Genomic DNA, 13077 nt, shown 5'->3' on the forward strand with positions numbered 1-13077 from the left:
AACATATTTGAGGTTCTTTTTACTTAACATCCGTATTATGAACTCATTACCTTTCCTGGCATATGTCATTTAGTCACTATCCGTTAGTGCATTCCTTTAACAGTGCAAAATAGCCCATCACATCATTCGCAGGTATGGTGTCAACTCTCCCGTTCAGACCTCTTATCAAAAGCACTTGATAATTCATGAGCATATGTCCTATCACTCAATCTAGTTCCTCTTAAAGCATGTCCTCTTCCTGGCATATAGAGATACAAAATATAGATACATGCACAGCAATCAGGACCACTTTCACGATGTCAGACATGAACATGAAATATCCTGCTATGTTAAGTGCTGAAAAGCATGTTTATGTTAGAACCTGGTGATACTGAAGATGCAGTGACAATGTGTTTAGTTAAAAATATGTGCTGCAAAGAAAGTTTCAAGTACCTGTTCCCTTTAGAAGTTCTGACACACCGGCCGCTGTTGAGACAGGTGTTGTGGGCACAACTGTGTGGATAACTAGGTGGGACGTTGCAGGTGCGGAGGTGGCTGAGGCGAGGGGTCACCAGGGAAGTGGCGTTTAGGTCAACTACCTTAAAATGGAACAACCTTTATTACTGAGATGAATGCGTGTGTGTGTGTGTGTGTGTGTGTGTGTGTGTGTGTGTGTGTGTGTGTGTGTAAAACATTAGTACTCCAAAAAATTCACAATACGAGTACTGCCCGACATTCTTCCCTCTTGCATACACTGCTGTCCACCTGCCTGTAGCGGAAGGGCGATGGAGGCCAGTGAGGTTGCGGTGGATGGAGTGTCGTGGTCCTGGGAGGTGGTGAAGTGCTGGGGGTAGTGTGTCGTGGGGGCCGAAATAGAATCTTGTACACCCACTCTTAGCCCCGTCGCAGCCTCCAGCTGTAGTAATAGACATTCGTATTATTACTTTGTTACGAAAATTGAATGTTGTATCTTGGATAATATAATACTGACTGGTTTAAATTATACAGGTTCTGTTGCCACGGTACCGTTTATGAATGGTATTTAAAGAATTTTTCAGCTACATTTCGAACATACTGCTCTCAACTAAACATTGAGTAAGTGTCCAAATATTTAAAGTGATTGCAGTTTTCTTTTCGTGCGGAGATTAAACATCAATACTGTGTGTCAGTCTATATCATCACCACCTTACTTAAATAAAGAACTATTAACGAAAACATAAGAAGGGAAAAAAAGAACATGAAACAGGAGGCAAGTAACTATCAATTTATTACCCGACGCCTTAATTCCATAACGGGTGGCCACAAAAAAATTGCCTTCATGTCACCATATCCCCCGCCAGTGTGCTGCCCTCCCCCCAGCTCACACTCACCTCTCTAATATACCTCTCCGCTCCATCCCTGCATCTCGTCCTTGATCTCCCCCTCCCCCAGCCTCACTCACATACACTCTCCTCGTTAGTCTCTCGTATTTCATCCTATCTAAATGGCCAAAACACCTCAATGTACATCTCCTAACGCCTTCTATCACATCCACATGCACACCACAACGCTCCGTCACTTCCTCATTTCTCAGTCTGTCTCCCCATGTAACTCCACATGCTCCTCTCAAATAACTCATTTCCACTGCTCTCACTCTTAGCTTGTGTCAAGCAGTAGCAGTGCTAAAATATTCGTGTTATTAGATATCTATGCATGCAGCATTTAAGCGTTTTATATTCTTGGCTCCTCACCACAAGCAGAACCATTGACAAGTAGTTTCATCTTGTTGCCTTCATGAAAGACATGAAGCTTAACCAATGTATTGTGTGACAAGATACAAAGAGGTGCACTACCCCCCTTGCCATACATGGTTCTGTCATTCGCCCTTCTCATTGACATTAGGCTATGATACCTCAAAATCAGCTTCTCCGTTTCCCATATGTTCGCATGCAGTCATAAATCATGTTGCACGTGTTTGCTTCCATTCGATTTTACTTATGTCTTATCAAGTTCTTAGCCTTCTGAATCATATCGGTCAGGTGCTGTGAACTATAACTTCTATTGTAAGTACCCGCCTTTCTCTCTTATGTGAAGAAACGTTCTCGCTATTTACTAAGTGCAAATAACATAGCCAATATACAGTCACAAACAGTTTTGTTTCACAGCTCTTAAATCCCCATTTATTTGAAGGAGGTGGTGGTCAAATGGACAAAAAGATAATTTGTTGCTGGTTAGGACCCGAGTTCGATTCCACGATGGAGCAGGGAACAGTTTAATGAACTGAATTTCGTTAAGCCTTACATATCTTCCAAATATTCTACCAGTATATCATAAAAGCACTCCTGGTAATACTACTACGTCAGACATGAGTGGGACAGCTCTAGTTATTTAATATGCACGGTGGGTATCACCGTCAAGTGGTGGCGACTGTGAAGGTGTGTGGCACGTAGGAGGTCTGCTGGCCATCAAGGACCAGTTCTTCAAGCCTAATCCCAAAACAGAACATTAAAATTTTCATCCAGAATGAGACTAATACTGTACATGTACGCTATTAGGTCATTCTAATGCAACCTCCGCACTCGTATTTAATTTCAGTAACTAGGTCTTCAACGCAATATGCACTTTTCTATTTCGTAGGTCCTTTTACTTATCACTGACTCTACTCATTGTAGCATAATAATGGCCGACTTGCATTAATCTATCTTCAAAAAATTTGAAACGAATGGAAGGAAGTAACTCCGTTGCTCTGTCCTATACGGACGCTAATTGTGGTATAGTTTGAAGGTTAAGCAATAATAATGACAGGGTAGCAACGCAAAGGAATTTTGGAAATATAAATATAATATATCAATGGTACGTCGTGGAAGTGAACTAATTTGCTATAAACCACGGGTGAATTATTTAGGCATGACCTTAGCCTCATAAGATCTACAGGAAATCACGCTGATCTATCCTTTAAAGTTTAAGAACTCGTATATTCCAGTAACTATATCATTTACCTGACAACTGAGAGAGAGAGAGAGAGAGGGGGGGGTGTGAATGAGTAATGTATGAAAGATTGTGAGATTCTGCGAAAGAGTGTGAACTTAAGGTTAATACTGAAAGAATGAATGGGTGTGAAACTGACTGAGGTTAAAACTGTCGGTGTGAACTAATGAGATGAAAGTGTGAGAAGGTGAGTGAGAATAAATGTTAAAAATAAAGAGTAACAATGACAGTGACGCAGTGAGAGCAACAGAGAGTGTGAAAATACGTGAGAATTTGAATGGAAGTGATAATGGGCGAGTTGCTATACTGATTTTGTGGGGGTGAGCTAGCAACTGAGTCAGTATGAGTGTGAGGATGGGTGTGAATTAAAGAGTACAACGCAGAAAACTCGGGCCCCGAACTGTCGACGCAAAACGTAGTTCAGTATGCCACCGTCAAGCCTTGGACGGACTCGCCATACAACCTTCATGACAGGGTTCACTGTAAGTTGAAATGAGATTGAAGATAAAGTAAGTCGACGCCGTATGGCTTTCATCTTTGACCCCTTGACCTTGCTGACCTTATCAGTTCATAATCGTTTCATACTGTACCACTGAGAAAAGTTTGGTCGATATCCGTCAAGGGGTTTAGGAGATATCGCGCCCACACACATATGGCCTTGACTTTTGACCTCTTGACCTTGCTGACAGAATCAGTTCATCATTCCTACATACTGTATCACTGACAAGAGTTTGGTCGAAATCCGTCAAGGGGTTCAAGAGCTGGAGCTCCCGTTTCATCAACCCACGGGGACTACCATCCCCCTTTGCTGAACTTTTTCATGTTTCAGTAACACAAGGCCAGCATGCACGCCAATACAAGTCTCTCTTACTATCAACACCAAACTACATGCACATTACGCACTACATTTCCTTTTCAAAATTTAACTTGAAATACGGCGTCTAATAACCAAGCCTCGTAGTCCTGGAGGTGGGGGAAGGACCATAAATGCCCCAGCCATCAGCCTCTCTCCCGGTGACAACTCAATGAGCTGCCTGGAACCACTGTCTGACTCACTTCTTCTTCATATCTGCAACACTTGCGGCCTTTCTTCAAACCTTCTCTTTGTTGAGCATCACCTCTCCTCTAAAATTCACCTTCTCTTCATAACTGAGACTCATCTGTCTGAGACAACTGTTAGCACACCTTTTTCTGTATCCTCCTACTTTCCCTATACTCATTTCAAAGCCAAAGATGGCTGTTGTGTATATGTACGCAACGACTTATCTTGCTCTCGTGTTCCTGAATTTGATTCTTCTGAAATCTCTACTCTCTGGTTTTGGCTTTCCTGTCATTCTCTGTTTACTTATCCCCTAATTCTACTGACTGAAAAATTCTTCGACTATCTTGCTTCTACAATGAAACACATCCTAATCATTTCTCCTTTCTCTGAAATCTCCATCCTAGGAGATTTCAATGTTCACCACCACCTTTGGCTCTCCTCTCCTTTCATTGATCTACCTGATGAAGAAGCCTACATCTTTTCTAAACTTAATGATCTCTTGCAGCTTGTACAGGACCCTATCCATATCCTTGACTGCCTTGGAGAGAGTACCAACATACTTAACCTCTTCCTTACAAGTAATCCTTTTGCTTACACTGGTAATCTTTCCTCTCCGCTGTGCTCCTCAAATCACAATCTTATTACCGTAACTTGTTCTATCACTCCGGTACGGCCTGTGGACCCTCCAACGAAACGTTGATTGTGGCACTTTGGGGTTGCCGATTGGGAGGCCCTCAGGCAGTACTTCTTTGATTTTCCATGGCTGGGAGTCATCTGAGTGTGCCTTGCACATTATGGAGGTTATTCTCTCATGCATGGAAACTTACATTCCTTTCTCATATGCTCTGACTAAGGCAAAAAAAAAGCCTTGGTTTAATCACGTTTGTTCTAATGCTGTCCACAACAAGGAGAAGGCTGTCACGGGGTTTTTAAAATATCACGGGTTTTTTAAAAATAAATGCTAATAATATTAATTGATAATAATATTCAATAATATTAAAGAGCACGGACAATGATTGTTTGCTAAATCAAGCAACGATTCTCTAAGAACGAGAATTTATAATCTTTCTCGACAGTACACAGCAGAGACTAATCACTCAATTGCTGTTTATTAGTACTGTAGCCTCTGGAGAAAGTTATTTCACCCCTGACAATAAATAACTAATACTAACAATAGTATCAGGTTCTTGCTGATGCTTAACTCCTAGGAGGCACAACGGATTTTAAGTTTAATACACAAGACTGGCCTAAGTACCAGTTATGAAAGGCAAACATTTATGCAAGCTAGGAGCTATAAGAGAAATAAGCTTAACTGCGGAGAATTGAAACGAGAGTTTACATTACATTAAGCTCAAGCAAAAGAACTGTTAAATTTATTGATTACAAAATAAATTTAATGTTACAATTCAAAATCAAATTAATGAGATCGCACTCACTCACTCACTCGAGCTAAATCCTTACGCCTAGGAAAAACACCTTAACTAAACTCTTAAACCTAAGAAAATACAAAAAGGAAATACTGGTCGATGAATGCTGTGTATCACCCAAAGCTGAACTAAGGGTGGGAGCACTGGAGAACTGTGACTGTGGAGTTTGGGTACTAGCTGACCTCTCACACTGCTGGCACAGGACCTCTCTCCGTCACAGCAACAACTGGACTGAGTAAGTCGTGGGAAAGAAAAGGGGAGCACTAGGCCGCATTTTTCTAACGGTCGAGGCAAGCAGGGGCGAACAATAAAGAAACAATAGTATCGCTCAGTAGAGCACTTAGTGACGTGCATTAAATCAGTCACTTTTGAAACAGTGACGAATGTTTTGAAAAGTATACCACCGAAGTGGAGAGAGAAACGGTTAACTGAGCGATACACAGTGAGTTTTCCACTAATAGTTCGTGTTTTTCACAAAAGGGAAATGTCGTGAATTTGATTCGTGACATTACGCCCCTACAAAATTAAATTTTTTCCTTATGGGAAAAAATCTGTGGATATATATATATATATGTACACATCCTAAGTCATGCACACAAGATTCACACTGTGGTGTGTGTGCTATCCTGCTACAGGAGAAAGTCGCAGTCGCCAGTGAGCGAAAAAAAAAAACTCATATTTACGTTAATAGAAGCAAGCCTTAGGGAAAAACTCCGTGACGACGGTGAAAATCCTGTACTCAGGTCAAACTGAGCGAAAATTCGCTAAATTTACACTGACAACTAATTGTTGTGTAGCGTGGTGTATGTAATACACGGTGTAGGTGTGACAGTTGTAGTGTAACTGTACCTACATGTAAAATGACATAGTAAATAATAACATGGCGACAATGAAGGCAGAGGAGAAGAGGCGGCAGTGTGCGGCAGACGATCAGCTGGCCCGCACAGCAAAACTGCTACGCCCATTGCTGTACCTGCAAAATCAATTGAGGTGGAGCATCAAAAGTGTCAATGAGACAAAATTTTATTATGTTACAATTACTCTCTCTGCCTAGCAGTCAGTGCTACGACGTACATTCGAGGTCGCCATTAATTATAGCACATGATTATGGTCGGCAAGCTGAGAATCCTTGTGCAAACTCGGGTCTTCCATAGCCTCGAACTCCACACGGGTCCTCAACCTGTGCCTTAACCTACAGTACTTATATTAATATCGGGGAGCTGAGAATCCTTGTGCAAACTCGGGTCTTCCATAGCCTCGAGTCACCTCTGCAGAGTTCTCTCTCGAACTTCCCCCTTAACCTACAGTACTTAATATGTATGTACAGGCCCTGGACATACTGTGTCCTGTGGGGCCAATGGGCGAGACATCAGGTCTGCACCCACTTCACCACTACCCTGTCTCTCAACTGACTCGGAGATTACAGGTGTGGTTACGAATGGCACAGGAAGGGCATGTCCCTGATTAGTGGTGTTACTTTGACACACACTGCAGGAACAGACATAACTATCTATGTCCCGTCCCATCCCTGGCCAGAAAAAGTCAGCTCGGATACGGCCCTGGGTCTTCCTTTTGCCCATGTGACCTCCTGAGGCTGAACAATGACCCCATTGTAACACTGCTAGGCAGTACTTGGCGGGGACGACAAACTGCAGTTGAACCTCGCCCTCGGGTGTTCGTGACTCACGGTAGAGCCGTCCTTGTTTGTGAAGGAACTTGGCTCGACCTCCCTGTGAATACTTAATCACACGACCCTTTTGTTTGTTCTGCACGGCAGCAAGTGTCGGGTCAGAATGTTGTTCTTGTACAGCAAGTTGACTACACATCAGATCTTGCGGCGATTCAATGATCACTGGGGTGACACAGTCTGGAGCCTCAGCCATGGCTCGTGTTACCGCAGCAGCCGAAGTCTGAGTAGCGTCATCATCGGAGCAACTATCCTTGACTCCGTGAATATTGCCAATGATGAGGTCAAATAACGGTTCTGGCATGACAACTGCGAGTGTCGTACCAGTATAAAATGGAGATGCCACCTGGATACATGCCTCAGGGAACAATCTCACTGATCCATCAATAAGGTTTGCATGGATCTGTCGACCTGTATACTGCTCAGGCCGAACTAAACTCTGCTTAACAGAGCAACCTGAGGAACCATTGTCTCTCAGGACCTTCACAGGAATGCCTCCCACAAACCCTGGCTGAACAAGGAAGGTACTGTCACCTGTGGGAGGGCCTGTGGAGGAAGCAGCTAGCCACTCATGAGGCTGCTGAATTGATGCGCCAAACATTGTGCCTTGAGAATTATTTTGGGAAGAAGGAACATTGGCCATCTGTGGAGGGGGGTTCACTGTCACTGTGGGACTAGTGAACTGTGGGGAAGTACCCATACTGGTAGGGACGTGACCGTCGTGCTGCTGCTGAGGAATGAAGGCTGCATTCGCTTCCCGCCTCTTTTGAGCTGGTGGTGAAAAAGTTTGTCCCGACGGTCGGTTGCGTGGCTGATACTGCTGCTGGTTAGGGTACTTGTTGTACCTCTTTCACTCAGGTTTCTGAGTAGTTTGCCCCTGGTCCTTCCACTGCGGTTTTGGACCTTGGCCATTATTCTGAGAATGGCCTTGTTGCTGGGGTTCAGTCTGAGACGGCTTCCCAGACTTATCAGGTTTTCTGTTCCAGGTGTTTTGCTTACGAGTTTGGTACCCGTATGCAGTAAAGAATGAGTCAGCCTTTTCTGCCATTTGGCTGGCATCTGTCGCCTGGCAGATCTTAAGCTGTGCTATGAGCTCAGCAGGCCACGACCTCTCTAGCTGTGTACGCAGCATAAGGTCAATTATCCCTTCACGCGTGGAAGGAGTTTCATCTTTCTCCATCCACTCACCTAAGTAAGCAGTGAGATGGTCGAGGAACTGAATAGCTGTCTCCTTGTCTTGGAGACGAGCTCGCATGAATTGAACTTTGGCGTCGTGTACTGTGAGACCATACGCCTTAATGAGTGCAGCTTTCATCATCTCATATGTGAGATTGTCTCCACGAATTCTGTGGAGAATATCGAGGGCAGGGCCCTCAAATAGGCTAAGAAACTGAAGCCGCTTAGCTGCCTCATCCAGTTGATACATGTCTGCCATGTCCTCAAAACGAGCTATGTACGGCTCGATTCGCTCGCCTTCCTTGTATGAAGGAAGCTTGATGCGTGGGGTCGCCAGGACATGTGCAGGGGGAACGCTCGTGCAGCTTGGACCAACTGCACCAGACGTGTCTGAAGCCAAGGAATCTCGCTTGAGCTTCAGCACTTCAAGTTCATGTTTTTCGCGCGCTTCTCGCTCGGCACGTTCGTGTTCTCATTCTCTGTCTCGTTGTTCAAGCTCGTATTCGCGCTGTTCTCGCTCTTGTACTAGCTCGTGTTCGCGCTGTTGTCGCTCTTTTTCTAACTCGAGCTCGCGTTGTTTTTGCTAGTGTTCGCGCTGTTCTCGCTCGTATTCGCGCTCCTTTTTGCGTTCCTCACGCTGTTCTCGCTCGTATTCGCGCTGAATCTTACGCTCTTCACGGGCATCATTCTCGCGTTGCTGCTCCTGATTATGCCGTGAGAGTATATACTCTTTAATATCGGTTGGGTCCGAAAGACCCATTTCTTTGGCTTCCTGTAAAAATACAGTGGTAGCCATGGCGCTAATTTATTAAGCAAACCGAAACTGAGTACTGACTGCTTCGCAACGAATGCTAATAACACAATCAAAGAATACAGACACAAGCTAGTGGTGACCAGTCTTATCTAGTTAACTGGCAAAGATTAAAGCAAAAATACAAATAACTGAGAACTCAATAATTAACACAATGGGTACGGCGGCTACCCAGGAGCGAATAAAATCGTCTGGCGTTACCAAAAATAAAGTACTAAATAGAGTTAAATACTCTATGGATTAATAAAGCAAAAATTCACTTGCTAAATTAACGGTAAACACCAGTAAGCTTATGCCTATAAACTTTAATGATAAATACCTAAATATGAACGAGTGAGCACTATCTCGTGAATAGCTTTAGAGCTAGGAGTTAATATCCTGGAATGAGGTCGCCAATTGTCACGGGGATTTTAAAATATCACGGTTTTTTTTTAAATAAATGCTAATAATATTAATTGATAATAATATTCAATAATATTAAAGAGCAGGGACAATGACTGTCTTCCTAAATCAAGCAACGATTCTCTAAGAACGAGAATTTATAAACTTTCTCGACAGTACACAGCAGAGACTAATCACTCAATTGCTGTTTATTAGTACTGTAGCCTCTGGAGAAAGTTACTTCACCCCTGACAATAAATAACTAATACTAACAATAGTATCAGGTTCTTGCTGATGCTTAACTCCTAGGAGGCACAACGGATTTTAAGTTTAATACACAAGACTGGCCTAAGTACCAGTTATGAAAGGCAAACGTTTATGCAAGCTAGGAGCTATAAGAGAAATAAGCTTAACTGCAGAGAATTGAAACGAGAGTTTACATTACATTAAGCTCAAGCAAAAGAACTGTTAAATTTATTGATTACAAAATAAATTTAACGTTACAATTCAAAATCAAATTAATGAGATCACACTCACTCACTCACTCAAGCTAAATCCTTATGCCTAGGAAAAACACCTTAACTAAACTCTTAAACCTAAGAAAATACAAAAAGGAAATACTGGTCGATGAATGCTGTGTATCACCCAAAGCTGAACTAAGGGTGGGAGCACTGGAGAACTGTGACTGTGGAGTTTGGGTACTAGCTGACCTCTCACACTGCTGGCACAGGACCTCTCCGTCACAGCAACAACTGGACTGAGTAAGTCGTGGGAAAGAAAAGGGGAGCACTAGGCCGCATTTTACTAACAGTCGAGGCAAGCAAGGGCGAACAATAAAGAAACAATAGTATCGCTCAGTAGAGCACTTAGTGACGTGCATTAAATCGGTCACTTTTGAAACAGTGACGAATGTTTTGAAAAGTATACCACCGAAGTGGAGAGAGAAACGGTTAACTGAGCGATACACAGTGAGTTTTCCACTAATAGTTCGTGTTTTTCACAAAAGGGAAATGTCGCGAATTTGATTCGTGACAAAGGCCTATAAATGGTACCGGAGCCAACCAATCCCCGATCACATATTTCTCATGTTTCTGTCCGGAATCATGCTAAGCCTGTTGTTCGCTCTGCTAAAAAAAATTTCATCCGTACTAAATGCTCTCAACTCTCCAATTAAAATTCTTCCTGGCACCTTGTCAAAATCTTTCTAACAACTTTACTTCGTCATCCTTCCCTCTTCTTTTCTACTATGATGACCCTGTAGCTATTTCTTCTACTGATAAAGCAGATCTCTTTGCTCAGCCATTCTCCTCCAATTCCACCTTGGATGATTCTGGTGATGTTCTTCCATCTCTTCCCCCCTCTGTCTTCCTTATGGCTGACATTAAAATTTCTGCAGTTGATGTATTTTCTGCCATCACTGGCCTCAGTTCTAACAAGACATATGGGCCTGATGGGGTCCCTCCTGTTGTCCTCAAGAACTGTGCTTCTGTGCTAACACCCTGCCTAAGTAAACTGTTTCGCCTTTGCCTATCAATTTGTACCTTTCCTTCTTGCTGGGTGACCATCCACAAACCTCTAACTATTCGTTATTGCCCAATTGCCTTAACATCCTGTGTCGCAAAAGTTTTTGAGTCTATTCTTAAGAGAAAAATTTTAAAGCATGTTTCCTATCACAACCTTCTTTCTCATCGTCATTATGGGTTCTGTCAGGGACGCTCCACTGGCTATCTTCTCACCTACCTTTAAGACTTCTAGTCATCCTCATTACGGGACTTTGGCGAAAGCTTTGTCATTGCACTTGGTATCTCAAAGGCTTTCGATCGAGTCTGGCATAAATCTTTAATTTCCAGACTGCCCTCTTACGGTTTCTATCCTTCTATCTGTGCCTTCATCTGTAGCTTCCTTTATGGTCGTTCTATAGCTGCTGTTGTAGACGGCCACCGTTCTTCTCCTAGATCTATCAACAGTGGTGTTCCTCAGGGCTCTGTCCTATCACCAACTTTCATCCTTTCATTCATCAATGACCTTCTAAGCTGTACATCTAACCCTATCCACTCATTCGCGTTCACTTTTCCATTCGGTTCCTGCAATGTCCATCTCAGTAGTTACTTAAACAACAAGGGATGAGGCTATGGCACACCTAATATCTGACTTGGCTCGTATCTCCGACTGGGGTAAAAGGATTCTTGTTGTTTTCAATGCATCAAAGACTCAATTATGACACCTATCAACCCGACAAAATCTTCCACAGGAGTTCCCAATAATGTTTGATAATATCCTGCTTAATTCTGTATCATCCTTAAACATACATGCAGTTTCATTCTCTCAGGGCATATCTTGTAAAGATCATAATTATTTCGTCTCTTGTAAAATCTGCTTCCAAGAGATTGGGTGTGCTAAGCCGACTCTGTACCTTCTTTACCCATGGGCAGTTGTTGACCTTATACACGGGTTTTATTTGACCCTGTGTAGAGCACAACTCTCATGTGTGGGAAGGCTCCCAACATACCGCTCTTTTCAGTATGGTGGAGTCAAAGGCTTTTCATCTCATTAAGTCTCCTTCTCTTACTGGCTCCCTTTAACCTCTGTCTCTTCGTCACACTGTTGCATCTTTATCTGTTTTCTATCGCTACTTCAATGGTCATTGCTCCTCTGAAGTGTCTACTTGCATCCCTCTACATCTACGATGGGAGCGTAGCACCGTCTAGCAGCAAACTCTCATCCCTCTTCTGTCCAACTCTCTAATGCAAGAGTTAACCGTTACTCCCAGTCCTTCATTTATATAACAGCTCAACTCTGGAACTGTCTCCCTTTTTCAGTATTTCTTACTTCCTATGATCTCCAGTCTTTCAAATGCAGTGAGTCCAGGAATCTCGAAATGAACGGATCTTGAGTTTGGCTCCTTTTTTTTTTTTTTTTTTTTCTTGGAAGGAACAATTTGCGGGCTCATGGCCTTTGGTTCCTTCTTCTTTGCATAAAAAGAAATATGACCTTGGCCTCTAACCCTCTGACTGCCTTACCTAATCAGTTCCTCATGCCTTTATAATGTGTCACTGAAAAAAGTTTGGTCGAAATCCGTTCAGTGGTTATAGGTATATCGCGCCTACCCTTGACCTATGACCCCTTGTCCATGCTGATCTAATTAGTTCATCATCCCTTCATACTGTATGACTGACAATTTTGTCGAAATCCATTGAGCTGTTCAGGAGCTATAAGGCCCACGATGATAAACAATGTCGAATGACCTTGGCCTTTAACCTCTTGAATTTGCTGGCCTATACAGTTTATCATCTCTTAATATTTTATCACTGACATAAGTTTGCTCAAAATTTGCCAAGGGGTTCAGGAGTTATCGTACTCCCAGTTCTTCATTTATGGAGCAGGTCAATTCTGGAGCTGTCTCCCTCTATCTGTATTTCTTCAGTGTTTCAGCGAAGTGCGTCCATGCATCTCAAATGAATGGATCTTGAATTTGGCTCCCTGTTGTATTGTTTTTGTTTTTTTCTTGGAAGGAATGGTTTGCAGACTCCTGGCCTTTGGTTTCTTCTTCCTTGCATAAAAATATCCAAGTCGACCCCATCTGATTTTCATCTTTGATCTTTGACCT

The 13077-nt window shown here is 42.9% G+C and overlaps 1 protein-coding gene across 1 annotated transcript in view; it reads right to left on the reverse strand.

Moving 5' to 3' along the window:
- The window catches only part of LOC145409023 (putative neural-cadherin 2), a 532112-nt gene that overhangs the window by 75601 nt on the left and 443434 nt on the right, over positions 1 to 13077 (reverse strand). The window contains exons 17-18 of the mRNA XM_080279591.1: positions 745 to 895; positions 433 to 574 (exon numbers count right to left, since the gene is read on the reverse strand). Of these exons, the coding sequence (XP_080135717.1) occupies positions 433 to 574; positions 745 to 895 (293 nt within the window). The remainder of the gene's footprint in view (positions 1 to 432; positions 575 to 744; positions 896 to 13077) is intronic.

This window comes from Coenobita brevimanus, chromosome 79 (genome assembly GCF_032717465.1).
Source record: "Coenobita brevimanus isolate Jiangsu-jjx chromosome 79, ASM3271746v2, whole genome shotgun sequence".
Lineage (NCBI taxonomy): Eukaryota > Metazoa > Arthropoda > Malacostraca > Decapoda > Coenobitidae > Coenobita > Coenobita brevimanus.